The following is a 23,457-nucleotide window of genomic DNA, read 5'->3' on the forward strand; positions in this document are numbered from 1 at the left end:
TTGTTGAGCAGCACGGCCTTCGCACAGCAGCAAGTGCAATACAACCAAGTACTTAATATCAATGGCGACGTAAGTGACCAATAGGCCTCGAGCATTTTGATAGGTGCTAACGATGGCAGATGAAACTCAACTCCTTCGTGTTTCCCGACCGCTCCAAGGTCGAGACGTTCTCGCAGAAGCAGCAGCAAATAATCGTTAATCAGCAACAACCAGCTATCCCCGCCAACCAGGTCACTGGTTCGACCGGACAGCCTTTCGTTGCTATCACCACCCAGTCCATGACCGTCAGCACCAACGGAGCCACAGACTTGGTTGGCGGACAGGTCGAGATGGCCATGACGATGCAGAACTTGCAGTCAGCGGCGGTTCAGCCGGACAACACCTACGTTGCCATGCTCTCGCCTGACAGACAAAGCTGGATGATTCAGGAGACGATGAGGAGCGTCAACACCACCGACATGACTGTCCGCATGGTCAAGCGTAACCAGCTCGATGGAGAATACATGGTCGTCGGCCGCCAGACTGTCGAGACCAACACTCTCGTTACACCCTTTGGCAGTGGTGGCGCCACTCAGGTCGCCATCCAGGGCACAGGCCTTCAGGAGAACGAGTTCCAGGACGGCTTCAGGATGTCGACGCGTGCTACCCAGCCCATGCTCATGAATGTCGATGTCAAGGACGGCATCGACTCTAGTATGCTGGCTGGACTCCAGGGCCAGGCCTCTGTCAATGACTACCGTTACTCCGTCGTCACCAACCTCGCTGCTGTGCAGCCCAACCTCAACCAGCAGGTGACTGTCGTCCAGATGCCCAGTATGTATGCTGACACCCTTTCTACAAGCACCATGCTAACAACACTGCAGTCAACGCCGTCCGTATCCAGAAGATGATGCAAGCCATGGGTGTCCCTCCCACGGGCCAAGTCTCCATTGCCGTTGCACAGCGTGGTGTTCTCCAGAACCCCGGCGGTGCCACTGGACAGCTCCAGGGTGTCGGTGCTCCCACCAAGCGTGGTCTCTCCCGTGACAACTTCCGCAAGGACATCGCTGCTCGCCAGATTACTGGACAGACCAACAACCAGGGCAACACCGGCGGCACCCAGACCGGCAACAACAACCCCGTCGCTACCCAGCTGCTCCTCGCGCCTACCTTCACCCCCGTTCAGGCCAACGCTGTCCTCGACCAGGCCAACATGCGCATCGCTGTTCCCGTCCGCCAGGTCGATGGAGAGTACATCCTCGTGATGCAGATGATGGGTGGCGGTGCCCGGGCCGCCGCTGCTCCCGCCGGTGGAGCTGCTCCTGCCGGTGGAGCTGCTCCAGCCCCTGCTCAGCCTGCCGCTGCCCCAGCTGCCGCGCCTGCCGCCGCCGCGCCTGCCGCCGAGTCCACTGCCCGCCCTGCTGCTGCTGCCCCCGCTGCTGCCCCCGCTGCTGCCCCCGCTGCTGCCCCCGCTGGTGCCGAGGCACCCAGTCCCGCTGCGGCCGAGGCATCCCGTCCCGCTGGTGAGCCCTCCAAGCCTGCTGCGGCCGAGTCATCCCGCCCCGCTGGTGAGCCCTCCAAGCCCGCTGCGGCCGAGGCATCCCGTCCCGCTGGTGAGCCCCCCAAGCCCGCTGCGGAAGCCTCCAAGGCCGAACCCAGCGGCGCGCCCGGCGCCGAAGCGGCAAAGACTGAGTCGAGCGCCAAGCCCGAGGCGTCCAAGGCCGAGGCGTCTCCCGCAGCGAAGCCGGAGCGCCGCCAGGCAGCGGCGACGACGGACAAGTACGGCAACCCCGTTGCGCCGCTGGGCGCGGTCATCATGAGCATGAAGCAGATTGACGAGATGGCGGCCATGGTCACGTGGGGTGGCCAGGCGCCGATCACGCAGATGATGAACGAGTATGTGCAGTCGCAGACGGGCAAGGGCCTGACCTCGCCTAGCAACAGCACGGCGACTGCGTCGACGGGTGGATTGGCTGGTATCACTGTTTAGATGAAGGGGGGATTATGATGAGTGGTGGGCGGGTGGCGGGGACTGTGTCTTCGCCCTCGCCACGGGAGAGGAATGGGGGGTACTTGGGGTGGTATATTGTAGTATGCGTAATTATCTCTTTGTCGGACGTGTGTGCATGGCCCACTTGACGTGATGGGGGAGCGAATCGTGCCTTGGCTCTGTCCCCATAGACTCTGCATTCTCCCCCGTTCCTCGGTCGCCATCTCAGACGCGCGCTCTACGCCCATGGTCTCAGCGAAGCGTCCCGTCTCGCGTGCGTAAACGCTCCTGAAGCCGTCCTGAATCCGTTCTGAAGCCGTTCTGAAGCCACCCTGGATCCATCCCAAACCCATCCCGAGGCGACCACGCGACTCGCAACTCGCAACTCGCAACTCGCGACGACACGGGGTGCTGCAGGACTCGGCAAGAGCGTACAACATGTGGGGATTGAGGGTGGCGGAGAGCACATGATGACACAAAGCTAGCAGACCAAAGCGTCTGCCTGGTAATAGGGCTAACTATAAAAAGTAAGCAATTCATGAAGCGGTGCTCTATGCTTTGCGTAGTGTCGACGAGATTGTAGATTCAACAGTAGTCACAACGCTAGAGCGTGTAACAATACAAAGCTAGCAACAACGCCTCTCCCTGTTAACAGGGCTTAATATACAAGTGAGCAACACATACAGCAGTAATCTAAACTATATAGCAGCTAGCTAGACAGCATAGCAAACAGCCATCACACTCTAGTCGTACTCCATCCTCTGCTCGATTCGCACTCCATCCTCTGCTCGATTCGCACTCCATCCTCTGCTCGATTTGCACGTTCCTCTTGTTATATCATCTTTGAGATATTGTCTTTGAGTTTTGGGCTCGTCCGCCTGTGCGCAGACCCAAAACTCCCCCCCAAAATTACAGCTCTTTTGTAAGCGGACCAGTATCATCTGCCGCAGGATCTAGATGGACAAGCTGTAGCTCATTAGCTAGCTTTGTTCCTTGGCTCACCGCAGACATTACAACAGAACACTGCTTCAGCCGCGGCTGAGCCCACTCAGCTGTTATTGAGGGCGAACGTAGTGGATGCGAAAGGATGAGGGGTGAGTAGTAGAAGCGAGGAAAGGATGTAAGCGGTTATATCCGCCAAACTCAGCAGAGCCTAGACAAATCTCTACAGTAGAGCGTAAGGGTTGTCGATTCTTCTTTTGCCGAGAAGTCGCCAAAACAGGTACCGGTAACTACCGTAGCTCACCAGTGACCACTTTGACATGGATAACAAATGGGTCCGCTGTGCCTACCGGTACCACCTAGCGAGAGAAGTGCGAATCGGACAATCCACTGCAACTATCCTCATGTCGTAGCATGCTGTTCTACACCGTCGTCTGCACGCGCACACACATTCTTTTGACCTTTGGGGCTTACTATAAGCAAATACCTTTGGCTGATGGGTAGGTTGAACATGTCAAAAACACCATGCACCTTAAAACACTTTGCACCTCAAAAACACCATGCACCTTAAAACACTATGCACCTCAAAAATACTATGCACCTTACAACACTATGCACCTTACAACACTATGCACCTTACAACACTATGCACCTTACAACACTATGCACCTTACAACACTATGCACCTTACAACACTATGCACCTTACAACACTATGCACCTTACAACACTATGCACCTTACAACACTATGCACCTTACAACACTATGCACCTTACAACACTATGCACCTTAGAAACACTATGCACCTCAAAAAACCATGCACTTCACCACCATGCACCTCACCTCCACCATGGCGAGAGCGCAAAGTGAGCAATGTGCTGAAGCGGTAACGTACTTTGTACTTTGTAGAATATAGTACCTAGTGTCTGCGAGATTGTAGAGATGACAGCAGTCAACAACGCCGACGCGTGTGTAATGCAAAGCCAGCGCGTGTGTAATGCAAAGCGAGCGCGTGTGTAATGCAAAGCCAACGCATACAACAATCAGAGCCAGCGACAATGCATCTCTAGTAACAAGGCTTAATGTACAAAGTGCGCAACACGCACAGTCGTCTACGCTAGACGGCACGGCACAGCAGCTAGACGGCAGAGTAGACGGCCGTCACGCCCCGGCCGCACTCGACCCTCTGCTCCATCAGCACGGCCCTGCCGTTGAGCGTGACGGTCGCGGGCGGACTGATCTGGAACCTGTGCATCTCCTTGTCGCGCAACCTAGCCACGGCGGAGACGCTCGCGGCACGGTCCGTCTCGGCCTGCTGGTCCAGCGGCTGAATGTACGTCGGGGTGGCGACGTTGGCGCGCTTGCCCGAGCCGATCTGGTAGTGCTCGTTGGCGCCCCAGAACAGGATGTCGCGGCCCCAGTTTGTGTCGTTCTCCGTCAGCTTGCGCGACCGCGCGGTTGTCACGACCGAGGCGACGTTGTCCATGACGGCGGCGGCGTGGGTGGCGCCGACCGACATGGTGTGCAGCCGGATGGGGATGGCGCTGTTGTTGTCCTCGTCCCACTCGAAGAGGCCGGAGAAGGCGGGCATCCGGGTCGGCTCGGCCGCCGTGTGGACCCAGCGGCCGGTGCCGAGCTGGCCCGTCAGCCCGTGGCCAAAGGCGAACGTGTCGGCGGTGACGCGCGACTCGTTGGGCCTGCGGGCCTCGACGGTCAGGTACGACGTGTTGCCGCCGGCGAAGACGTTTGTGATCTTGCCCTGCTGGCCAGAGCCGGCGTAGAGCTTCTGCGTGGGCAGCAGACAGGGCGCGTCGACGTACGGCGCCTCGGCGTTGTACGGCATGCCGAGCTGGCCCGACGTGTTGTCGCCAAAGGAGAAGGCGCGCCCGGCCGAGTCGCACACGAGGCTGTGTCTGTCGCCCGTGGCGATCCTGGTGATGGGGAACCCCTTGAGCGTCGTCATCTCGTGGGGCATGTCCATGGGGCCCTTTGGCCGGGACGCAAAGCTCAGACCCGGTATCCCGAGCTGGCCCTTTGTGGGAAAGTCCTGCGTGCCGGACGCGAGCGAGAAGACGCGGCCGGTGCTGGTCAGCAGGAGCGCGTGCTCCAGGCCAGACTTGACGTCGACGACCTTTTCGCCCCAGCCCAGCTTCTCGGGCGTGCGTGTGCGGTAGGAGACGCCGCCGCCGCCGCCGCCGCCCCAGGAGGGCAGCCACGACGTCGACGCGGGCTTCGGGCCGTCGCGCTGCTCCTTTTGCGAGACGGGGATCGAGTAGACGGCGCCGTTGGAGGCGAGCGCGATGATGCGGTCGCGCGAGATGGCGAGCGACCGCAGCTTCTTGCCGCGCAGCGTCGGGGTCGGCGCGCGCGCCTCGGGCGAGAAGTCTGTCCCCCACTGCAGCAGGTCGCCGTGCTCGTCAATGGCGGCGCCAAAGTTGCGGTCGAGCTTGATGTCGCGCAGCAGCTTGCCGTCGAAGAAGGCGATGCGCCGGGGCGTCTTGACGTATCGCTCGTCCGAGTCCGGGGCCACTGTCCGGCCGGTGTTGGACCCCCACGCGTAGACGCCGGGCCGCTCCCAGCTGCGCTGCACCTGCAGGTGCTGCGAGCTGATCATGTTCCTGTTGTCGTCGGTCGACGTCGGCTTCCGCCGCGGCGCTTCAAACTTGACGACATGCTCGTCGTCCTTTTGCTCGTCGGCGTGCACCTCGCCGACGACGACGCGGCCGTTGACGTAGTGGAACGCCGAGGCCGTGGCCCCGAGCGCCGCCACGGCCGCCACGGAGCGGACAAAGTGCTGCTGGCGTCGCTGGGCGTAGGGATGCGTCGCGGTGCGGACCCGGGACCGTGTCGCCATGCTCCTGCAAGCCCGCGGGGCCTGCGGAGCGCGGGCGGAGGCGCGTGAGAGACGTGTGGTGCCGAGCATTGTCGGATGCAGAGTGCGGCGAGACGGGAGAGTAGAAGAGGCGGCTTCGGGGGAGGGGAGGGATTCGACGTCGACAGCGTCTTGCACGTCTACAGCGTCTTGCTCGTCGACAGCGTCTTGCCCGTCGACATGTCACGACAGTCAGCGTCGCGCCGCCGTCTGCGGCGCGACGGGAAATCTAGAACGTCATCACCTCCCGTCTGATCTCGGGCTGAATCAGATCAAAGTGTAGCGCCGTGATTGGCCCGAGGCGCGTCCGCAAGCTGGTGTCGGACAGCAGCGCGCGCCAGTGGCCAACACAGACAAGCGACACTCGATCGTTCATGTCGGCCCGCCCCGGTTGAAGCCACACCGCCGCCGCCGCCGCCGCCATGGAGGGAGAGTCGTGGTACAATTCGCTGGTGCCTCGCGTCGTCGCCAGGGACGAGCCGTCGCCGCCGCCGCCGCCGCCGCCGCCGCCGCAGCAGCAGCAAGCGCACCGCCGCCGCGAGAGCCTGCTGCGCCAGCCCAACGTAAGCCCATAAGCCCACCGTCTGCCGCCCGGGCGCGTCTGAGCGATATTGATGAGTCCGCTGCAGGAGAGCAACGCTGACGTCGCGCGCGCAGGAGGCATCCCCGAGGCCGCAGAGGCGTCCGACGCCCCCGCGACGCTCCATGGCCCCCCGCGGCCCTCGGTCGCGCGTCGCGCCAAGTCCCACAGCGACTTCTACTCGGCCAAGCGGGAGACGGCGCTGGCGCGACACGGGTCGCGCGAGAAGATGGGCAGCGGGCTCGACCTGCCCGACGTCGGCAGGAATATGGCCAGCGAGCTCGAGTCCGCCGGCGTCGGCAGGAACATGGCCAGCGGGCTCGACCTGCCCGACGTCGGCAAGAACATGGCCAGCGAGCTCGACCTGCCCGACGTCGGCAAGAACATGGCCAGCGAGCTCGACTTCGCCGCCTGGTACGCCGGCGTCGGCGACGCGCTGCTCGAGGCCAGCCACGACGCGTACAGCGCCCACCAGACCCGGCTGCGCCTGACGCGCAGCCACCTCGGCAACATCATCGCCGACACCAACGCGACCCTCGCGACCCTCGCGACCCTCTCCGACGCCTTTCGCACCGTCGAGGCCCAGACGACCGCTTTCCGCGAGCAGTGCGAGGGCTTGATCGCCGACCAGACGCGCATCACAAAGGTCGCAGACGACATGGAGCAGAACCTGCGCTACTACGCCTATCTCGAGCCGACCACGAAGCGCCTCAGTGCCCCCGGGGCAAGCAAGACGGTGCGCGGGAGCGACTTTGCCGACATGCTGGCCAATCTCGACAGCTGTCTCGAGTACATGCAGCTCCACGCCAACCACCGCGAGGCCGAGACGTACCGTGCAAAGTACAAGCTGCAGCTCACCCGCGCCCTGACGCTCATCCGCGTGCACTTTACCGAAGCACTGCGCGAGATCGCCGCAGACGTCGCCAAGAGAATCGCCGACCGCCAGCTAAACGACACCACCATGTCTGCGCTGCTGTACGCAAAGTTCCGCGTCGGCGCCCCGGAGCTGAAGACGCTGGCCCTGGAGATACAGAAGCGGGCAGTCGTGCCCGCAGGCGCCGCGCCAGGCGCAGAGGCCGAGTACCAGAGCCTGGCCAACGAGCTGTACCAGAGCTACTCGGCCACCCGCGGCCGGCTCATGTTGCCCGTCGTGGCCAAGAAGATGAGCGAGATGGCGCTGGCGCCGAGCACGTCCAAGGACCTGGTCGCCTTTGCTCGCAGCAGCATCAGCTACATCCGTGGCATATGCATCGACGAGCACCATCTATGGCGCGAGTGGTTCGACGGCGACGGCGGCATGTACGACTTCCTCGACGCCATGTGCGAGCCCCTCTACGACCACCTGCGCCCGCGCACCATCCACGAGACTGAGATTTTGAAGCTCTGCGAACTGTGCACGCTTCTGCAGACCCGCTACATGGACGACGACGACGACGACGGCGACGACGACGGCGACGACGACGGCGACGGCGGCGACGAAGAGTCACCAGTGGAAGCCAACAAGCTCGACTTTTCTCTCCTGGTCCATCCGGCGCTCCAAGACGCGCAGAACAGGCTCGTCTTCCTGTCTTTGGCCGTTTTGCGAGACGACATTGAACGCTACAAGCCGAAGCCAGAAGACCTCGACTACCCTGCGACGAACAGGAAGCTGGCCGGCCAGGGCGCCAAGCCAAACCAGCCGGTGCTCTCAGGCAGGAAGCAGGCGAGACCAGACATCCCGCCCACGCCCATGGTTGTAGAGGAAGACGATGCAGCTTCGCGTTGGAGCTTCAGTACGGAAGCTGCCTTCAAAGACTGGTATCCCACGCTGCGGAAAGCCATCTGGCTGCTCAGCAAGATCTACCGTCTGGTCCACGTGAGCCCGTCATGCTGTGAATGTAGACGCGCATGCTAACAGCAGCCACAGTCCTCGGTCTTTGATGATCTGGCGCATCGCATCGTCCACGGCACGACCATGTCGCTGGCACAGGCGAGTGCGTTCATCTCCAAATCGGCGTCACCGACAGACGCGGCGCTCTTCCTCATCTCACATCTCCTGCTGCTCAAGCAGCAAATTGTGGCGTTTGACATTGAGTTTGTGACGCCAGAGACGGACATCAAGTACGACATCTGGAGCGTCACAAACACCTTTTGGGAGCTGCGCGAGCGAGGCGGCCTGTTCAACCCCCGCAACCTAGTCGGCCTGCTCATCCCCAAGGTCGTCGACAACATGCTCGACGCCAAGGCCGAAGTAGACGCACGACTACGGCAGGCCATCAACGACTTCACCGGCCAGTTTGTCGCGCGCATGGTCGCCCCCATTGACGCAAAGGGCAGCAAGAAGCTCCCAGTCGCCGAGGCTCCCGCGCGCACGGCCAAGATGCGGCAGAACATGGAGCAGGAGACGCCGTTTCTGCGCGCCAAGCTCGAAGAGTACATCACGGACGCACGCACCCGCGAAATGCTGGTAGCCGCCGTCATCGAGTCCGTCACCCAGACCTACGAAGACTGGTTCGACACATCCTACACCCCCTCTGTGAACGGCACGAACGGGACGGCACGGAGCGGAAAGGGCAAGGGCCGGGAAGACGGCGTCTGGGACCCTGACGTCTTCAACGAGTGGTGCGCAAATACCTTTCGCGTTGGCACGCTTGGTCTCGGCATTGTCGACGGCGACGCAGATGGCGATGCAGACGGCGATGCAGACGGCGATGCAGATGGCGATGCAGATGGCGATGCAGACGGCGATGCAGACGGCGATGCAGACGGCGATGCAGACGGCGATGCAGACGGCGATGCAGACAGCATGGGCGCCGTTAGTGAAAGGACCGGCACAATGCGCACAGGCACTACAGGCAGAGGCTTGAGCATCAGGTAGCTAAAGTCAAACTCCAACAAACAAGCGCCAAAGATATCCTTCGTATCCTCCCGTCGTGCTTTGCTGTTTGCCATGTCCACCGCCACGCGCTAATCTTTGGTCTTTGTTCGGCGCAGCCTCACCTTGCTGACCGGCTGCAGGCTGTTGCACGAACACGCCACTCTTTGTCGCAATGTTTGACGCTCCAAAGGACCGGACCGACAAGGCGCCACGGTCTTAAGCGATTTGCTGCGACCCACGATCGAATGTACTTAAGAGTACGTACCGATGGCACCTGCAGTTCTGGCCAAACATCCACGGCTAGCTCATCGACATATCACTTTGGTCACCAACCATCACGAATATGACAACGACCTCCAGCAGCCCCCCACCCTCGCCCCGCGGCCGTCGTGGCTACCGCACCGACTCGCCTCGCCCCGCGCTCCTCGCAGACAGAAAGAAGGCAGCCGAGGAAAGCGCCGCCGCCGCTGCCAGGAGAGAGGCACGCAGAAAGTCTCTATCCGAGACGAGAGCCAGGAACGCAAGGAGCAAGAGCAAGAGCAGCAGCAGCTCCACGCCCACCTCCACGCCGCCCAAGCCCAGGACGGGCAGGAAGCGCAAGGAAGCGACTCCCGAGGAAGAGACGGATGGAGGGACGGATGGAGAGACGGGTGGAGAGACGGGTGGAGGGACGGGTGGAGAGACGGATGGAGAGACGGATGGAGAGGAGCTTGACGGGCCTGTGTCTAAGAGGAACAAGTCCAGTGATGAAGATGACGGGGTGGAGACGCCTAGAAAGGGCACCGGGAGTCCCAGGAAGGAGACCAGGCCCAAGAACGCGACGCAAGATTCCGCCCCGGATGTGGAGCACTCACCCGTAGACACCGCAGTCCTCTCCTCGCAGATTGCTGTCGCTGTGCAGTCCGCCCTGGCCTCGCACCCGACCTCCCCTCCGCCTGTGGAAATCGACTACGCCCGCATCACCGCCGCCGTAGCCGCAGCACCTCTCCATCTCGACTCATCCCGCCTCGCTTCTTCCGTCACAGCCGCACTCGACGCAGCCTTGCATCCCTACCTCGCCCTCCTGTCGCCGCTGATGGAGTTCACGCAAACCTGCGCGGGGCTCAAGAGCACGGCCGAGGAGAGCGCAAACGAGCACAAGGCCGCTGTGCACAGTCTTGTCGAGCATCTGCGGAGGAAGAGGGGGGGGATCGAGAAGGGCGGGATCGAAGGCGAGAAGGGGATGAAGGCTGGAGAGGCTGCGCTGAAGCGTGGGAGGAAGAGGAGCATGGATCCTGATGATGTTTTCGAGGACGGGATGAGTCCGGATAGTGAGGCGGGGGGTGGGGAGTTTGATGGAGGGGATGGGGAGTAGGGGGGGAGGTGCAGATGTGAGGGTTAGACTTTCCGCGAGATAAGGTTGAAGGCGCGGCAGGATTGTGAACGAGCATGCTGGCTTGGGTAGATTGATCAACTCCAAGGGTAGACTGATCAACTCCAAGGGTAGACTGATCAACTCCAAGGGTAGATTGACTAACTCCAAGGGTAGATTGATTAACTCCAGAACCCAAGCAAGTCAACGAATCCAAGCTCGTAGGTGTGATCTTAAGAGCAATCCATACTACGATGGACTGTGAGATTGCAAGGCTTGACTTGGTTGCTCGCTTGGCCGGCAAGACTGTTGTGGCTGTAGATATAGCTGCTGATTGATTATCGCGATACCTTTAGTGTTGTGGACGAAGAAGCTGCCAGTTGGCATACTTTCCTGTGTCAGTTAGCAGCTCCCAGCTGTCCATCTTGGCGTCTGCGTTTTGGCGTGTTGATTGCCACTTAGGCATCCCATATTTTAGCTTGCTGTGCATGCGCTATTCTATCACTATGCCCCCAAAACTAAGCTATCGCGCGCCTAGCCGTGGTGTGAAGGCAGTCAAGGACGGCAGCGTTTACCAACGACGAGACGGACGCCAAGTATGCAAGAAGAGACCAGGGGGGTGATACATACCAATTTTGTACTATAGTTATAGCCTTTTCAACTGCGCCAACAACTCAATCAAAGCGACGCTGCTGAGTTGGTTGACTTGATTCGTGCCAAATCTGGAAACTGGCACATTTCTCCCTCTCGTGTGCTTCTTCCTCAGCTACAAAGGTACGCGTGAGCAGCCACTGTGTTCTGATTTGAAGTCCGAATTCGCGTTTCGATGATCAGAAAACCCGCTCACGCCCCAAGACCAAACAGCGCCCCGTTTTCGATCCTCAGCTGATGACGTAGCGTCGCAGATCCATACACCAACACCACAGCACGCAGTGCTTTCCGTCCCGCCCTCATAACCACACCACCTTTCCAGATTCAGTACTGCGCTTCCAACGACCGGCCCGAACCTAGCATACCAGCAAATCAGAACCATGACTTCAGACAACTCGCTCCAGTTCAGAGGTTCGTCGCTCTCCACGTCAACGGCCGGTTAGCGCACCGGCCGCGTAGCTGCATGGTTCGAAAGCACCGGTGTAATTACGTTGCAGCTAGCTACACTAGTCTGGCTCTACACAGCTACACTCGCACCCTCCACTCTCCTGCGCGCTCACTAACTACCTCACACACTAACACCCCCCCAGAGCCCGCCGCGGACCCCGCCCAGCACTCCACGAGCACGACAGCGCCGCCGATGGAGCGGCACAGCTCTTCGCTGGGAAAGGTGGCGGCGGTGGCGAAACATCTCGTCAAGAGCCCGGGGGAGGAGAAGGAGCATTTATCGCTGCAGAAGACAGTTAGGGAGGAGGCGGGGAAGGGGGAGGTGGATGTTGGGGTTTTGGAGGCGTAGGTCTAATGTGTAGCCGGTTGAATCTGCTGTCGCTACCCATCCGTGTTTCGTCAGCGCTCGATTCTTGTTCTCGAAGATGACGTTGTTTCTTGCGTTTTACTTTAACATGCAATTAACCTATCCTCGAAAGCGTCCAAAGAGCTACCCCTCCAGATATCGGCAGCTGTTGCCGGCGCTAGCGATGCCCTGCAGATCTGGTCCCAAAGCTCGACTTTCCAACGAGTCACGTCATACCCTCTTTCACAACCATGGAGTTCCAAAAGGGCGAACGCGTCTTCCTGAACTTCGAGACGGGCGGAGTTGAGCGAGCCGAGCAGAACCCCGAGCCTGCGCCCGGGCTCCCAGCAATCCCCGCCTTCGATTTCGTCGGCGACATCCTCGAGCGCGACACCACATCCACCCCGCCCGTCGCGCCCTCGTCCACGCCAAACGCGACAGGCTTCCCGGCACACAGGAAGCGCACACCGCGAGTCTCGGCCTTCAAGCAGCGACGCGCAGCGAGCGAACAGCAAGCGGTGCCTGCACCGAAAGCGCAAGATGCAGCGAGTCTCCACAGCGCGCCGCCGCCGCGCGCCCGATTCGACCCCGACGACGAGCGCAGCGCGATAGACGCGGAGAACCAGCGCAGGCTGGACATGATGTCTGATGCAGAAATCGAGGAGGAGAGGAGAGAGCTCCTGGCGAACCTCGACCCTGCTCTGGTTCAGAGACTGCTGAATCGACACAATGCGGAAGCTGGGAGCAGACCGCAGCGTGAGGAGGTGCCGGCTCCGAAGCAGCCTGCGGAAACACGACGTGCCGAGTCGGAGTTCAAGATCACGCAGCGGCTGTTCGAGGCGAATATGGATGACGGGAGTAATGAGCAGCAGCAGTGGCCGGAGGATAAGGTGGAGACGTCTGAGCCTGCGGCACCAGCGCAGGAGATGAAGGCATCGACCTCGAAGAAGGTGTCTTTCGCAACAGAAGAGGACGAAGAGGAAGCCACAATATCACATGCACCAGAAAGCACCACACCCTCACACACGCACGCCGAAGAAGCCACGGGCTCGCTGCACTTTCCGCCCACACCGCAGCCTCCCGACCTCGACCCAAACGACCCCAACTTTCTCGAGAACATGCACGCCAAATACTTCCCCTCGCTCCCCTACAACCCCTCGACCGTCGAGTGGATGAAACCCATCGACCCCACAGACAAATCCTCGCCCTACCACCCCTCGCAGACGGCCCTCAACGCGTCCGAGCTGCGCTTCGACTTCAAAGGCGCCCTGCTCGCGCCCAGCACCGCGCGCGACTTGCCCACGACAATGGGTCTGCACCACCACGCCGCCGCGCCAGAAGCAGCCGGCTACACGATACCCGAGCTGGCCGCCACGGCGCGCAGCGCCGTGCCCGCACAGCGCTGCATGGCCTACCAGACCCTCGGCCGCATCCTGTTCCGTCTGGGCCGCGGCGAGTTCGGCGCCGAGAAGCCAGCGCAGCACACCGATGCGCCGGCGCGGGTTGCCTCGCTCCCGGACGAGGACGGTGAAGCCGAAGACGATAGCGACGCCGACGACCATGATGTCGCGCATTACATGGCTGTGGGGCTGTGGAAGTGCATCGAGGACGGCAGGGTGGTGGAGACGCTGACCGAGGAGGCGGCGAGGGAGAAGGGGCATCTGACGGCGCGGACGTTTGCGCAGGAGGCGCTGTGGAATTGGCGCCGCGGCGGGGGGAGGCGCCGGTTCGCTGTGTAGACTGCGTGCTTCTCAGCCGCGGGGAGGATGAGATGCATCGTCATGGATGTGCGGACTTGAGCCGAGTCGATCGCGCGCACAACGCTGCCAGCAATGGATCCGAGAGGATGGACGCCAGCTGATGAGTTGGTACGTGGCATGCTGCATCTCGTGATCCACGCGGCCAAGAGAGCAGATCCCTGATAACCGCGAATCGAAGCGATAAACATCAAATGAAATCCATTCATCCGTGACTCGCTGTCTAGAATGTTCCTTAAATGCCTGTTAGATATTTGCTTCCTGTTAGATATTTGCTTCCTGTTAGATATTTGCTTCCTGTTAGATACTTGCTTCCTGTTAGATACTTGCTTCCTGTTAGATACTTGCTTCCTGCCCTTCTTCGCCCCATGCCCTTGCTGTGCTGATCGGCCAAAACAATGGATATCAGTAGATTCTATTCATCCATAGCTCGCCGTCTCTGCATACCCTCAAATGCCCGTTAGATACTCACTTCCTGCCCTTTTAGCCCTACCTCCGACCCCCCTTGCTCTCGCTGTGTCGATCGAGGTTCCGCTCAAGATACCCATTAGCGGCCAGCATCTGCGCCCACAGCTTAATCACCGGGGCGTGGTCGAAGCGCGCCTGTGCGGTCTTGCAGGCGTCGTCGGCCTCGCGCTGCGTCTCGCCCGCGATGCTCGTCGCCAGGTCGTTGAGGTCCGCGAGCACTCTCGCGCGGCGGCCGAATAGGTCGTGCGTGGCCTCAGCTGCGATTGTGGCGGCGAGGGGCGCAGGCGTGGGGTAAGCGGGAAGCTGGGCTGCGAGGCCAAGCGCCAGCGGGTGTGCAGGCTGGCCGTTGGGAACTGGGGAGGCTCGCCAGCGCGGTGAGACGGTGTCGAGACGCGCGTCGACGCTCGCGATGTGGTTGAGGGCGAGACAGGCTTCTTTGCGCAGAGAGGGGAGGGGGGAGGGTCCAATGGCGAAGCCGGTGCAATTTTCCACGTCTTCGTCGAGGAGGGCCAGGATGGAGGCTGCTGCGATTTCGACCCAGTCTTGCCCTTGTGCAGCGCTGAGGGTGGCGATGCTCGTTGGCTGTTGGTTGAGGCCGTCGAGCATCCAGATGTCGTTGTCCACGGGGATGAAGGCGATGAAGTGGTTGGCGTTGTCTTCGGAGCCCTCGGCGCTGTCGTCTGTTGCGGCGGAGTCGGTGGACTTGCGTCTGGCCTTCTTGTCGTTCAAGACACGTTTTTCTCTCTTCACTTTGTGTGAGAGATGTTTGTCGGCTTCCAGTATGTCCATTTTCTTCGCGAAGGTGTTGTGAATCCTCTTCACAAAGTCGAAATTAGCAAACGCCTCGCCTCGCTGGTAGGGGTTGAAGTCTTTCGTAAACTCCTTGAATTGCTGCAGGTGCTCTCCGATCTCAATGTCTCCGTTGTTCATGAGGATGTTGATCATAGCCAGTGTTGCACAGCTGTTCTGGGCTGGGAGCTGGTTGGCGAACCACACGTGGCTGGAGGCCTCCTTGGGCTGATCAGAGGAGCTCTGATCACGATACCGATACAGAAGAATCAGGCCATAGCTGGGCCTTGGTATTAATTCGAGGAGCTCAGGTCGGAAGGAGACCACTTCTTCAACTTTGACGTTGCTCACTCCCATGTCTTTGAGGATGGTAGAGAAGAATGCCGGCTCCGACTGGATCTCACAGAAACCTTGCCATGTTTCCTTGGTGACGCTGCCTGCCGACTTGACAAGTTCGCTGGTGTCTTGTCCAGATGATTCGGCATGGCCATTCTGGGGTGATGCTGGAGAGGTTTTTGTCCGTTTAGCACCAGGCTGTTTGCCGGGTTCAACCGAATCTCTTTTCCGTGCCTGTGGTGAAGCCTGCGAGCTATTCTTAGTCTTTGGCACGAGTTCGACTACATCTGCGCTGTGCTTGTCGTTGCAGCTTTCGATCTGCGTGACCTCGTTGGGTGTTGATTTGGTTTTTTCGACCGGGCTGTCAGCAGTTTCCAGGTCCAGGATCGAAGCTGGATGCATTTCAACGCAAGAGTAGCGCAAGGCCCTTCACTCACAGGTTCAGATGCGAGGATACTTGGTTCAGGCCAAGTGTAGCTGCTGAACACGAGCGACAGAGGAGAGGGGGCTCAGGGCTGCGATGTGCTTGTTTGAAGGATGTGGAACGAGCAGCAAACGATCATGGTGACTGAATTCAGTCAAGGTAGCTGCTTGCAGCTATTCGCGGAGGGCTGCAACAACGGCAATGTGCAGCACAAAGAGCGATGGCGCCTAAGGTGAGGTGCAGGAGATACGGCGCGTCTGATTGGTCGAAGCTTCCCTCCTCCGTTTTGACGCGTCGTTGTACATTTCCATGCTCGTTGATATCGACAGCGCTATGGATCTTACAATGCGCTACCCCTTTATGCGCGGCGAAAAGCTCTTCTCTGGCAGCCTGCGAAACAAATCCAGCTAGCAATCTGCGACCGAGCCAACATTCCACTTCGATCTCAAACCGTCGCACTCAGCTGGCTTGGCATGATACTGTAGATGCACGCTTTCTCTATCGTCACGCTCGGTATCTTCGTAGCGGGCTATTCGACTGCGCGCTGGGACCTTACTACGCGTCTCTACGAGCTTGCAATATTCGCCTGGGACCACGGTGTTGTCGCCAGAGCTGCAAAGGGCTTTGCGATCCTGTCCTTGTTCTTCTTCTTGCTCGTGCTGCCATTTGCGCGCCTAGCGACCGAGGAGACAGACCTGGTCTGTACAAGTGATGCGCACTACATGAACCCAGTACTGACTGTCAAAGCATCCGCGAATCGGTAGCGGCGGCATATCTGCGCGCGAGCAGCTCAAACGTCGAGGGTCGTTCTAGTGGGGTAGCAGGATGGTGACATGGGCACACACAATGGGCTGATGCGCATATTCTGGCCATCAGATGCACCAAATGGGGCCGTGCCGGGTGTTCTGGTGGGCTTCCGGAACTCGCAACTAGACATCTTCGTTGTTTCTATCCTGCAAGAAGTGGAGGTATGTGTGGACAAGACAGCGTTAATGGCATGCGTGGCTCACGTTGTATAGCTTCGTCAAGTGGAAAATGCTCTGGCAGTAGGCACTCTGTTGCGCTACAGCCCTCACGACGTAAATGAGCTATTCACACGATGCGGACACTCCAGCCTGCGTGTCTTGGGCGAGGTCAATCCCAAGTTCCCACCTAGCCACTTCGACGAGAACCTCCTCACTGCATACACCGGCCCTTCGAGCCGCCTGCCGCGATGGAATTGCCCTACAGACATCCTTTCGACCATACAAGTTGTTGTCTATCATCGACCGGACCCCGTACGTATGCAGTACCTTTCGTTGACGCCAATGGCACTTGCTCTGGGGGATAAGACGACGAGTGAGCAGTGGGACACGACTTTTGCGAAGCACGAGGCAGAAGAAGCTGAAAGGAAGAGGAAGAAGGCAATACTCGTTGAGAAGTTGAAGCTACACAAAGTGATTGCGCGTCCGCCCACACAGAAAGAGTCTGCGTTACCTACCCTCATTGAGCAGGTGAACTGCTCCTCTGAGCTAGATTCGCTTCTGCAGCAGAACATCGGCATGATCGGGAGGCGCATGAAACGAGCGCTGAGCGTCAGCGAGCGGGTGGTCGAGTCAGCGAACAACTTGTGGGACTACGTATACGAGAGCTTGTGGTATCTCTTCACAGTCTGGGTGTGGCCTGTGGCTGCACAGCTCTTCATTTTTGGGTTGTTGGCTCACCGCATAGCGGCCGAATACATCCTGCGCGCTCTTGACTGGCGACTCTCGCCCGATGCACCCGCTCTGAAAGACATCTCAGCCACAGCTCAGCAAATCGACATTCGACTGCAACAGTTCTGCTACTGGCCTATTCAGTACCTGACATTGCGCAAAAGGAAGTCTAGCTGGGGCAGCATCACCAACAGTCACCCCGAATACATACGCTTCTACAACAGCCTCTGGCTTGTTGCAAACGATGTCATTATGGGCATCGCTCTGGGTTCATTCATAATCGATAACTCGTCCTTTGTTGCTGCTCAGGTCGACACTGTCTTCAGTGCATGGTCTATCGAAGGTCTACGGCGAATGATCTCCTGGCTTACAGGGTGGCCACCGCCTGGAGGTCTGAAGCTTAACACTGAGCTTGCAGCATTCTTGGGCGATTTGTTCCTTTGGGTCATAGAGTACTGGGCTGGTACGTTTCAACTTTCTACTTGCCACTCGAAATAAGCTAACGAATGCAGGGACCATGTCCATACTGCGGCCCCATCTGCCAGCCCTCATCCGGATCATTGGTTTCTCGGCATTCGCTGGTGCCACAATGCCTATCTCGCTCTTCTCGGACATAGTGTCATTGCTAACGCTGCACATCTATTCGTTCTACATCGCATCCGCCCGGATCTTCCACTGGCAGTTGACCATCATCATCTCGCTCTTCCACCTCTTTCGAGGTAGGAAACGCAACATACTCCGGAACCGAATCGATTCTTGCGACTACGATCTTGACCAGCTGCTGCTGGGTACGATTTTGTTCACCCTGCAGTTTTTCTTGCTGCCAACGGTGTTTGTCTTCTACTTGACGTTCGCCAGTGCAAGAGTAGGAGTGATCGCCTTGAAGGCCGGGCTTGAGATCGGATTAGCGTGCTTGAACCATTTTCCTCTATTCGCTGTCATGCTTAGGCTTAAAGATTCGCGTCGGCTGCCCGGTAAGTCAGCATACTCGTATGATAGATCTACTATGCACTAATGATTTTACAGGTGGCATATGCTTCAAGCTGTATGCTCCAATGGATAGCAAAGCGCATCCTCGAGACAGTGTGGACTCGGTTCCGACTGCATACGTTCATCTCAAGGTATGGCCGCATGACGCTCTGTTGTTCAGTGTACTCACAAAAGCATGACAGTCTGTGCCCTTGCCCCTCAGCGCCATGTTCCACTCCTACTTCGAGCTGGGTAATCGCATACGGAAGCACTATTTCTCGCCAAGCGTCTTTCTCAGCCTTGCATCAGGCCAGTTTGTACCTCCCATCCATCGACGGAACTTGTACAGTCTGCAGTATAGCATGCTTCCTGCCAATCGAGTCAGCATCGGCGAGCTATGGAGGCAGCTCGGGGAGAGGGAAGAGAAGCCAGCCAAACGTAATGGCCATGCTCGAATGCCCTCGTTCGAAGGAGTGATAAATGGGCGGCGCAGAAGAGCCGCTAGGTAGTTGGACATTCTTGAAGAACACATACGGAAGCATTTTCTCCTCCCAGATTATGCGCCCAAGACAATGCAACGCAGTGCACATCAGAGACTGACTTGCACAGATGGATCTCTTGTTCATATATGATGCAAAGTTGCTGAACGGACGCCAAACGATATCGAACATCTCCAAACGCGGCACATTAATCTTTTATTCAAAGTCAAATTGGAGAACGCGCCCTGTTAATAATGTGTCGAAAATCTTTTTACTCTATTTTGGCCAAGTCACCTGCACACTGTCCTCGCCAGCTGCGAGGCCTCAATCTTCCAGACTGAATGATCCAAGTCCTCAACCACACACTCACAGTTCACGATGAACATTCTACCGCTGATGAGATACACAGAGAATCGCAGCACCGTAAAGTGAGCATGACATTGCGTTCCTGAAGTGCCTCGAGCTTACCACAGATAGCAGCTTGGATGCATCAGCAGTCCTCACCGTCCACGTTGGCGAAGGCCTTAGCCATGGTCACCGCAACTTCGTTGTGCACGGGCCATTTTGGTGTTCCGCTCGGACTTCTTTCGTCGAGCTATGAATGGCAAATGGGAGGCGGAATCGAGAGTCGTCAGCCTGGCAGATGACGAGCCCGACATTTTTGGCGTCTACGTAAGCCTGGTGTATACAGGGAAGCTACCAGTTACGCACATCGATACCAAAAACCTACCGCATGACGAAAAGAAGTCCCTCCTTCAGGAGGAGTATGATGACTTTTTTCGCCTCTACGCTCTGGCAGATAAGTCGCAAGACACGGCTGCAAAGGACACCGAAATCGCCGCGGTCTTCGAGGTCCTAGAGAAAGAGGGACAGGTCGATTACATCTGCCTTCCCACATTCGCCACATTCGTCACAATGTGTATGCTGTACGACCGAAAACCTGACATATTTCCAGCGCGCAAGCTCGTGGGTGACATGGCCAACACTTGCGACGTGGAGTCGCTGTAATCCGAGGCTGCCACCTTGCCAAAGGATCTGGTGAGAGACCTTCTGGTCTCATTACGAAATCATGCGAGAGAGAGGAATGGCGCTGTCAGGAAGGGCTTGAGTGCATATCTAGAGGCTGCAACTGCTAACAGAGGATGGCGAGAGCGAGTGAGTTCTGCTTGTATCTTTAACTCTCCAAGGCTCGCTGCGGGGTCTGTTTTGATGACGTGTTTGTGATGCAGCTGAGGTAAGAGGTGCTCAACAACATGAGGAAGCAGCACCAGACCACCGCCAACAATATGTGATCTGCTTCTCCTCTCAACCGTTACAGAAACAGCCAGGAACCTCAAGTTCATGCGCTCGAGTATAGTTCGACACGGTAGCAGATTACAAGGGATGGACGGCATCATAATGCCGCTTTCACACCCTGACCTCAAGGAAAGTGTCGCATCCCATGAATGGGCTTTGGTATACCGCCTGCTTGTGGAAGATGGCTGTGCGACCGCTGATAAACAGAGAAGGGTCAAGGTCTTGGCGGACTGTTGGTGCAAGCAATGCGGGACGTTCCTAGCACGTAAGAGATGCGGCTGTGACCTAGAGAGTGACATGATTCATTTGTTCTGGGGCGACGTTGAAGATATTCAACAACTTCTAGGCTTTGACAGTAGTGATCTGGAAAGAAAAGAAACCCCTGAGTGGAAGAAGTCATCTCCAGGGTTGGCCCGGGACGAGTGCGAGCTGGATCACCTCTATGGGCGCAATGCGTGGGACAGTCGCAGATGGAGAGGTGAACCACTAAAAAGCTACCTTCCCGCCGGGGTGACCGTCGAAGACTTTAAATACACAAAGTCGCTGGTAGAGGCTGGCGTTCACACATATCTGTCTGGCTCCGTACCTATGCACCCGGGAAGCGAGTTTGGAGACACTGACAGTCTACTAAGCATCCACTGGGACAATGAAGATGATCTGAACAGGTTATCAGTACAGTCGTAGTTGACGCAGGCTGGTTATCCATTTGCTCCAGTACCAGCGTTCGAAGGAGCACACAACAAGCACAGCAAGCACAGAGTAAAGTGTTCGGCTGAGAAGATTTTTGTTTCTAGCTTGCAATGACTACCATACTAGTACACTCTTTATCACACTTCCCTCCTCCATCTTCTGTCTCGCTTCCTCGAACTGCTGTACCCCAAACTCCTTCAACATCTTCTCCACCGGCAAGATGCCGTCCTTACTCCACTGAACAAGCTCAGGCAACGCCTCCGCAGGATCCCTATCACCCTCAATAACGCCAATAAGCCGTCTCCCGTTGACCATATGCGTCAATAAGTCCAGTTCGTACTTCGCACCTACCGGCTTGACACCGACCTGCAACAACTGCCCGTTCTTCTGCAGCGCCTCCATACACTGCGCCAGCACCGCGGCACTTGGCGACGTGTCTAAGATATGACTGCACCCTAGTCCCCCAGGCGTAAGCTTTTTGATAGCGGCACTCATATCCCCGCCCTTCAGCCCCTCCTTCGTACTCAACAATCCCACCGTCGCACCATGCTGCATCGCCAGATCAATCCTCGACTGCAGCAAATCCACTGCGATCACATTCTTCACGCCCCTCTGCTTCGCCGCACAAACGCCCGCGAGCCCGACTCCTCCCAGCCCTACAACAGCGATAACGTCCTCCGGCCCGCAGTGTCCAACGTGTGTAATCGCGCCCGCGCCCGTCATGATCCCGCACCCCAGCGGTGCATAGGCCCGCAGCTCATCCGCATCGCGTACCAACTCCGTCACGTTCGCGGCGCAGGACACCTTGACCGGCACAGGGCTGGCGAAACTCGACTGGCCGAAGTAGCCGCCGCCGATGACCTTGGCGGGGTCGGAGGCGAGCACGAAGTTCGGCTCGTTGGATGCCAGCGTCAGCGCTGCGTGGTCGATGCAGTATGCTGGGTGCCCTGTAGTGCAGTAGTGGCAGCGCAGACAGGCGGCGGCGGAGAGGATCACGAGGTCGCCGACTTTGTACTTGGATTCTTGCTGGGCGGAGCCGAGGCGGAGGATGCGGCCGGCGCCTTGTGTGCGTTAGAGTCTGGTGTGCAGGGTAAGGTGAGTGTCAGGATGAGGGATGAATACCTTCGTGGCCCAGTACGCGGGGGTAGATGCCCCCGTAGCCTGAGATGTCGGTGTGGCACACGCCTGTTGCTATCATCTCGACGAGGAACTCATCCTCCTTTGGCTCGCGTGTCAACATGTCTTCCCATTTCCAGTCGTACTGGGAGTAGGCGACTATGCCTTTGCAGGGCACTGTGTATTCGGCCATCCTTCTCTTTCTGTATCTCGATCTATCGAGGTGTAGAGCGCAATTGGGAGGACATAGCTGTCAAGGCACATTCTCTCATTTTGCTACATCGCGGCTACTTGGGCAGGACGTCGTGTAGCCGACCGAACGACAGCTGCTTTCGTCATAGTCGAGGCGGGCATGCGGGGTTCGGTGAGGCGCGAGTCTGGAGTGCAGATGTCGTCGGAGCATGTTCCGCCGGAGAAGGCCGGTCCCTGATGGCATGAGGCCTAGCCGAGCAGCCTTATGTAGAAAACAGATGTAGAAACAAAGACAGTATGGGTTTGGGACGACAGATAGAGATTTAGGTGGGCGTTGTTGATGACAGGAGGAATGAGACGAGGTCGTTTGGGACCCAATGATGTCGAATTGTCGTTCTGTGAACTATGGTCCCGGAAATCGAGCCTCATAACCAAAATATCCTTCTCTTTCAAAATCCAAGCTTATGTCTAGCCCTCAAAGAGGCCCCAGTCTTTGACCTCAAAGGTCTCCAATATCCTGTCCTTGACCTTCTCACTATCCTTCATCAACAGCGTAGTCTCACCCTCTTTGGGCTTCTCATACTCTCCAGGGTAGTGCGGAATGTTCACAGAGATCATGAGATCCGTGTCCTGCTCTTTCAGACGCAGCAGCACGAGATAGATGTAGACATATTCTGGCACCTTGCGGCTAGGGTTTGTGTTGGGTGGTGGTGTCTGAATGAAGCGCAGAGTGTAGACTGGCTTGTCGCTGGGTAGTCGTTAGGTGCTGAGCTGAGTACCCAGATGGCTGCAGGGTGAACGTGAAAGCACGTGCGCGGCCTGTCCGTGTGAGAAGTGGAAGCACTTACCTCAGCTTTGCCATCACCGCACGGCCCTGCTCGAGGATATTGGTGCTATCTTCTTCATCGATTAGGTCGGCGAAATGGTACTGCAACGCTTCCTCATCGCTGCCCTTCTCTTGATATTCGAGGATCTCGACGACGATCGATGAGTAGCCATCGTTGTCTAGGTAGACTTCTTGATGGTCGGGCACTTCTCGGATTTGGCTGTGTCGATGTGTGAGCTGGCGTGCGCTCTCATTTGCGGGATGTGGAGGGATTTGGATGGGGCTGATAAATTTCGTGGACGGACCTTGTGTCGGCAAAATTGGAAGGCAGATCGACTGTGATGGCGCCGCCGTAGAGGGGAGTGTTTATGAACGACATGGCGGTGAATTTAGACCCTGTAGAGTC

At 58.1% G+C, this 23,457-nt stretch overlaps 11 protein-coding genes across 11 annotated transcripts; 7 read left to right on the forward strand and 4 right to left on the reverse strand.

Annotated features, from left to right (window-relative positions):
• The first annotated feature begins 22 nt into the window (after positions 1-22).
• On the forward strand, positions 23-2,095 carry M421DRAFT_142409 (uncharacterized protein). Its single transcript, XM_033587491.1, has 2 exons — positions 23-813; positions 864-2,095. Exons 1-2 carry the CDS (start codon positions 120-122, stop codon positions 1,967-1,969), a joined length of 1,800 nt encoding a protein of 599 aa, XP_033449151.1. The 5' UTR covers positions 23-119; the 3' UTR covers positions 1,970-2,095.
• A 1,285-nt stretch (positions 2,096-3,380) lies between these two features.
• Positions 3,381-3,884, forward strand: M421DRAFT_420136 (uncharacterized protein). The gene is made up of 2 exons (XM_033592363.1): positions 3,381-3,508; positions 3,628-3,884. The coding sequence occupies exons 1-2, from the start codon at positions 3,437-3,439 to the stop codon at positions 3,799-3,801; spliced, it is 246 nt and encodes an 81-aa protein (XP_033449152.1). The 5' UTR covers positions 3,381-3,436; the 3' UTR covers positions 3,802-3,884.
• Positions 3,885-4,049: 165 nt separating this feature from the next.
• On the reverse strand, positions 4,050-5,834 carry M421DRAFT_92034 (RCC1/BLIP-II; the record flags this gene model as incomplete). The annotated part of the gene is made up of 1 exon (XM_033597997.1): positions 4,050-5,834. The coding sequence occupies one exon, from the start codon at positions 5,832-5,834 to the stop codon at positions 4,050-4,052; it is 1,785 nt and encodes a 594-aa protein (XP_033449153.1).
• Positions 5,835-6,205: 371 nt separating this feature from the next.
• Positions 6,206-9,220, forward strand: M421DRAFT_100658 (Sec34-domain-containing protein; the record flags this gene model as incomplete). Its single annotated transcript, XM_033586550.1, has 3 exons — positions 6,206-6,346; positions 6,413-8,218; positions 8,270-9,220. 3 exons carry the CDS (start codon positions 6,206-6,208, stop codon positions 9,218-9,220), a joined length of 2,898 nt encoding a protein of 965 aa, XP_033449154.1.
• A 343-nt stretch (positions 9,221-9,563) lies between these two features.
• M421DRAFT_92036 (uncharacterized protein) lies at positions 9,564-10,574 on the forward strand (the record flags this gene model as incomplete). The annotated part of the gene is made up of 1 exon (XM_033597998.1): positions 9,564-10,574. The coding sequence occupies one exon, from the start codon at positions 9,564-9,566 to the stop codon at positions 10,572-10,574; it is 1,011 nt and encodes a 336-aa protein (XP_033449155.1).
• Positions 10,575-12,266: 1,692 nt separating this feature from the next.
• M421DRAFT_62155 (uncharacterized protein) lies at positions 12,267-13,754 on the forward strand (the record flags this gene model as incomplete). Its single annotated transcript, XM_033595945.1, has 2 exons — positions 12,267-12,719; positions 12,834-13,754. The coding sequence occupies 2 exons, from the start codon at positions 12,267-12,269 to the stop codon at positions 13,752-13,754; spliced, it is 1,374 nt and encodes a 457-aa protein (XP_033449156.1).
• Positions 13,755-14,261: 507 nt separating this feature from the next.
• On the reverse strand, positions 14,262-15,767 carry M421DRAFT_4741 (cysteine proteinase; the record flags this gene model as incomplete). Its single annotated transcript, XM_033594715.1, has 1 exon — positions 14,262-15,767. One exon carries the CDS (start codon positions 15,765-15,767, stop codon positions 14,262-14,264), a length of 1,506 nt encoding a protein of 501 aa, XP_033449157.1.
• A 366-nt stretch (positions 15,768-16,133) lies between these two features.
• On the forward strand, positions 16,134-19,134 carry M421DRAFT_420142 (N-acetylglucosaminyl transferase component Gpi1). Its single transcript, XM_033592364.1, has 6 exons — positions 16,134-16,487; positions 16,537-16,757; positions 16,809-17,946; positions 17,996-18,457; positions 18,510-18,604; positions 18,656-19,134. The coding sequence occupies exons 2-6, from the start codon at positions 16,623-16,625 to the stop codon at positions 18,959-18,961; spliced, it is 2,136 nt and encodes a 711-aa protein (XP_033449158.1). The 5' UTR covers positions 16,134-16,487; positions 16,537-16,622; the 3' UTR covers positions 18,962-19,134.
• A 177-nt stretch (positions 19,135-19,311) lies between these two features.
• M421DRAFT_142533 (uncharacterized protein) lies at positions 19,312-20,051 on the forward strand. The gene is made up of 2 exons (XM_033587493.1): positions 19,312-19,359; positions 19,409-20,051. The coding sequence occupies exon 2, from the start codon at positions 19,529-19,531 to the stop codon at positions 19,937-19,939; it is 411 nt and encodes a 136-aa protein (XP_033449159.1). The 5' UTR covers positions 19,312-19,359; positions 19,409-19,528; the 3' UTR covers positions 19,940-20,051.
• Positions 20,052-21,031: 980 nt separating this feature from the next.
• Positions 21,032-22,226, reverse strand: M421DRAFT_4744 (GroES-like protein; the record flags this gene model as incomplete). Its single annotated transcript, XM_033594716.1, has 2 exons — positions 21,032-21,978; positions 22,040-22,226. 2 exons carry the CDS (start codon positions 22,224-22,226, stop codon positions 21,032-21,034), a joined length of 1,134 nt encoding a protein of 377 aa, XP_033449160.1.
• A 467-nt stretch (positions 22,227-22,693) lies between these two features.
• Positions 22,694-23,430, reverse strand: M421DRAFT_61634 (Mog1p/PsbP-like protein; the record flags this gene model as incomplete). Its single annotated transcript, XM_033595899.1, has 3 exons — positions 22,694-22,973; positions 23,074-23,271; positions 23,357-23,430. The coding sequence occupies 3 exons, from the start codon at positions 23,428-23,430 to the stop codon at positions 22,694-22,696; spliced, it is 552 nt and encodes a 183-aa protein (XP_033449161.1).
• Between the last annotated feature and the right edge of the window lie 27 nt (positions 23,431-23,457).

Source organism: Didymella exigua, assembly GCF_010094145.1.
Source record: "Didymella exigua CBS 183.55 unplaced genomic scaffold M421scaffold_12, whole genome shotgun sequence".
In the NCBI taxonomy this organism is placed as follows: Eukaryota; Fungi; Ascomycota; class Dothideomycetes; order Pleosporales; family Didymellaceae; genus Didymella; species Didymella exigua.

Coding starts and splice junctions, on each gene's coding strand:
- M421DRAFT_142409 (XM_033587491.1), top strand. CDS start 120: ATGAAACTCAACTCCTTCGTGTTTCCCGACCGCTCCAAGGTCGAGACG. Junction 814..863: donor GACTGTCGTCCAGATGCCCA/GTATGTATGCTG, acceptor ACAACACTGCAG/TCAACGCCGTCCGTATCCAG.
- M421DRAFT_420136 (XM_033592363.1), top strand. CDS start 3,437: ATGCACCTTAAAACACTTTGCACCTCAAAAACACCATGCACCTTAAAA. Junction 3,509..3,627: donor ATGCACCTCAAAAATACTAT/GCACCTTACAAC, acceptor TTACAACACTAT/GCACCTTACAACACTATGCA.
- M421DRAFT_420142 (XM_033592364.1), top strand. CDS start 16,623: ATGGGCACACACAATGGGCTGATGCGCATATTCTGGCCATCAGATGCA. Junction 17,947..17,995: donor GGTCATAGAGTACTGGGCTG/GTACGTTTCAAC, acceptor TAACGAATGCAG/GGACCATGTCCATACTGCGG. Junction 18,458..18,509: donor AGATTCGCGTCGGCTGCCCG/GTAAGTCAGCAT, acceptor ATGATTTTACAG/GTGGCATATGCTTCAAGCTG.
- M421DRAFT_142533 (XM_033587493.1), top strand. CDS start 19,529: ATGAATGGCAAATGGGAGGCGGAATCGAGAGTCGTCAGCCTGGCAGAT.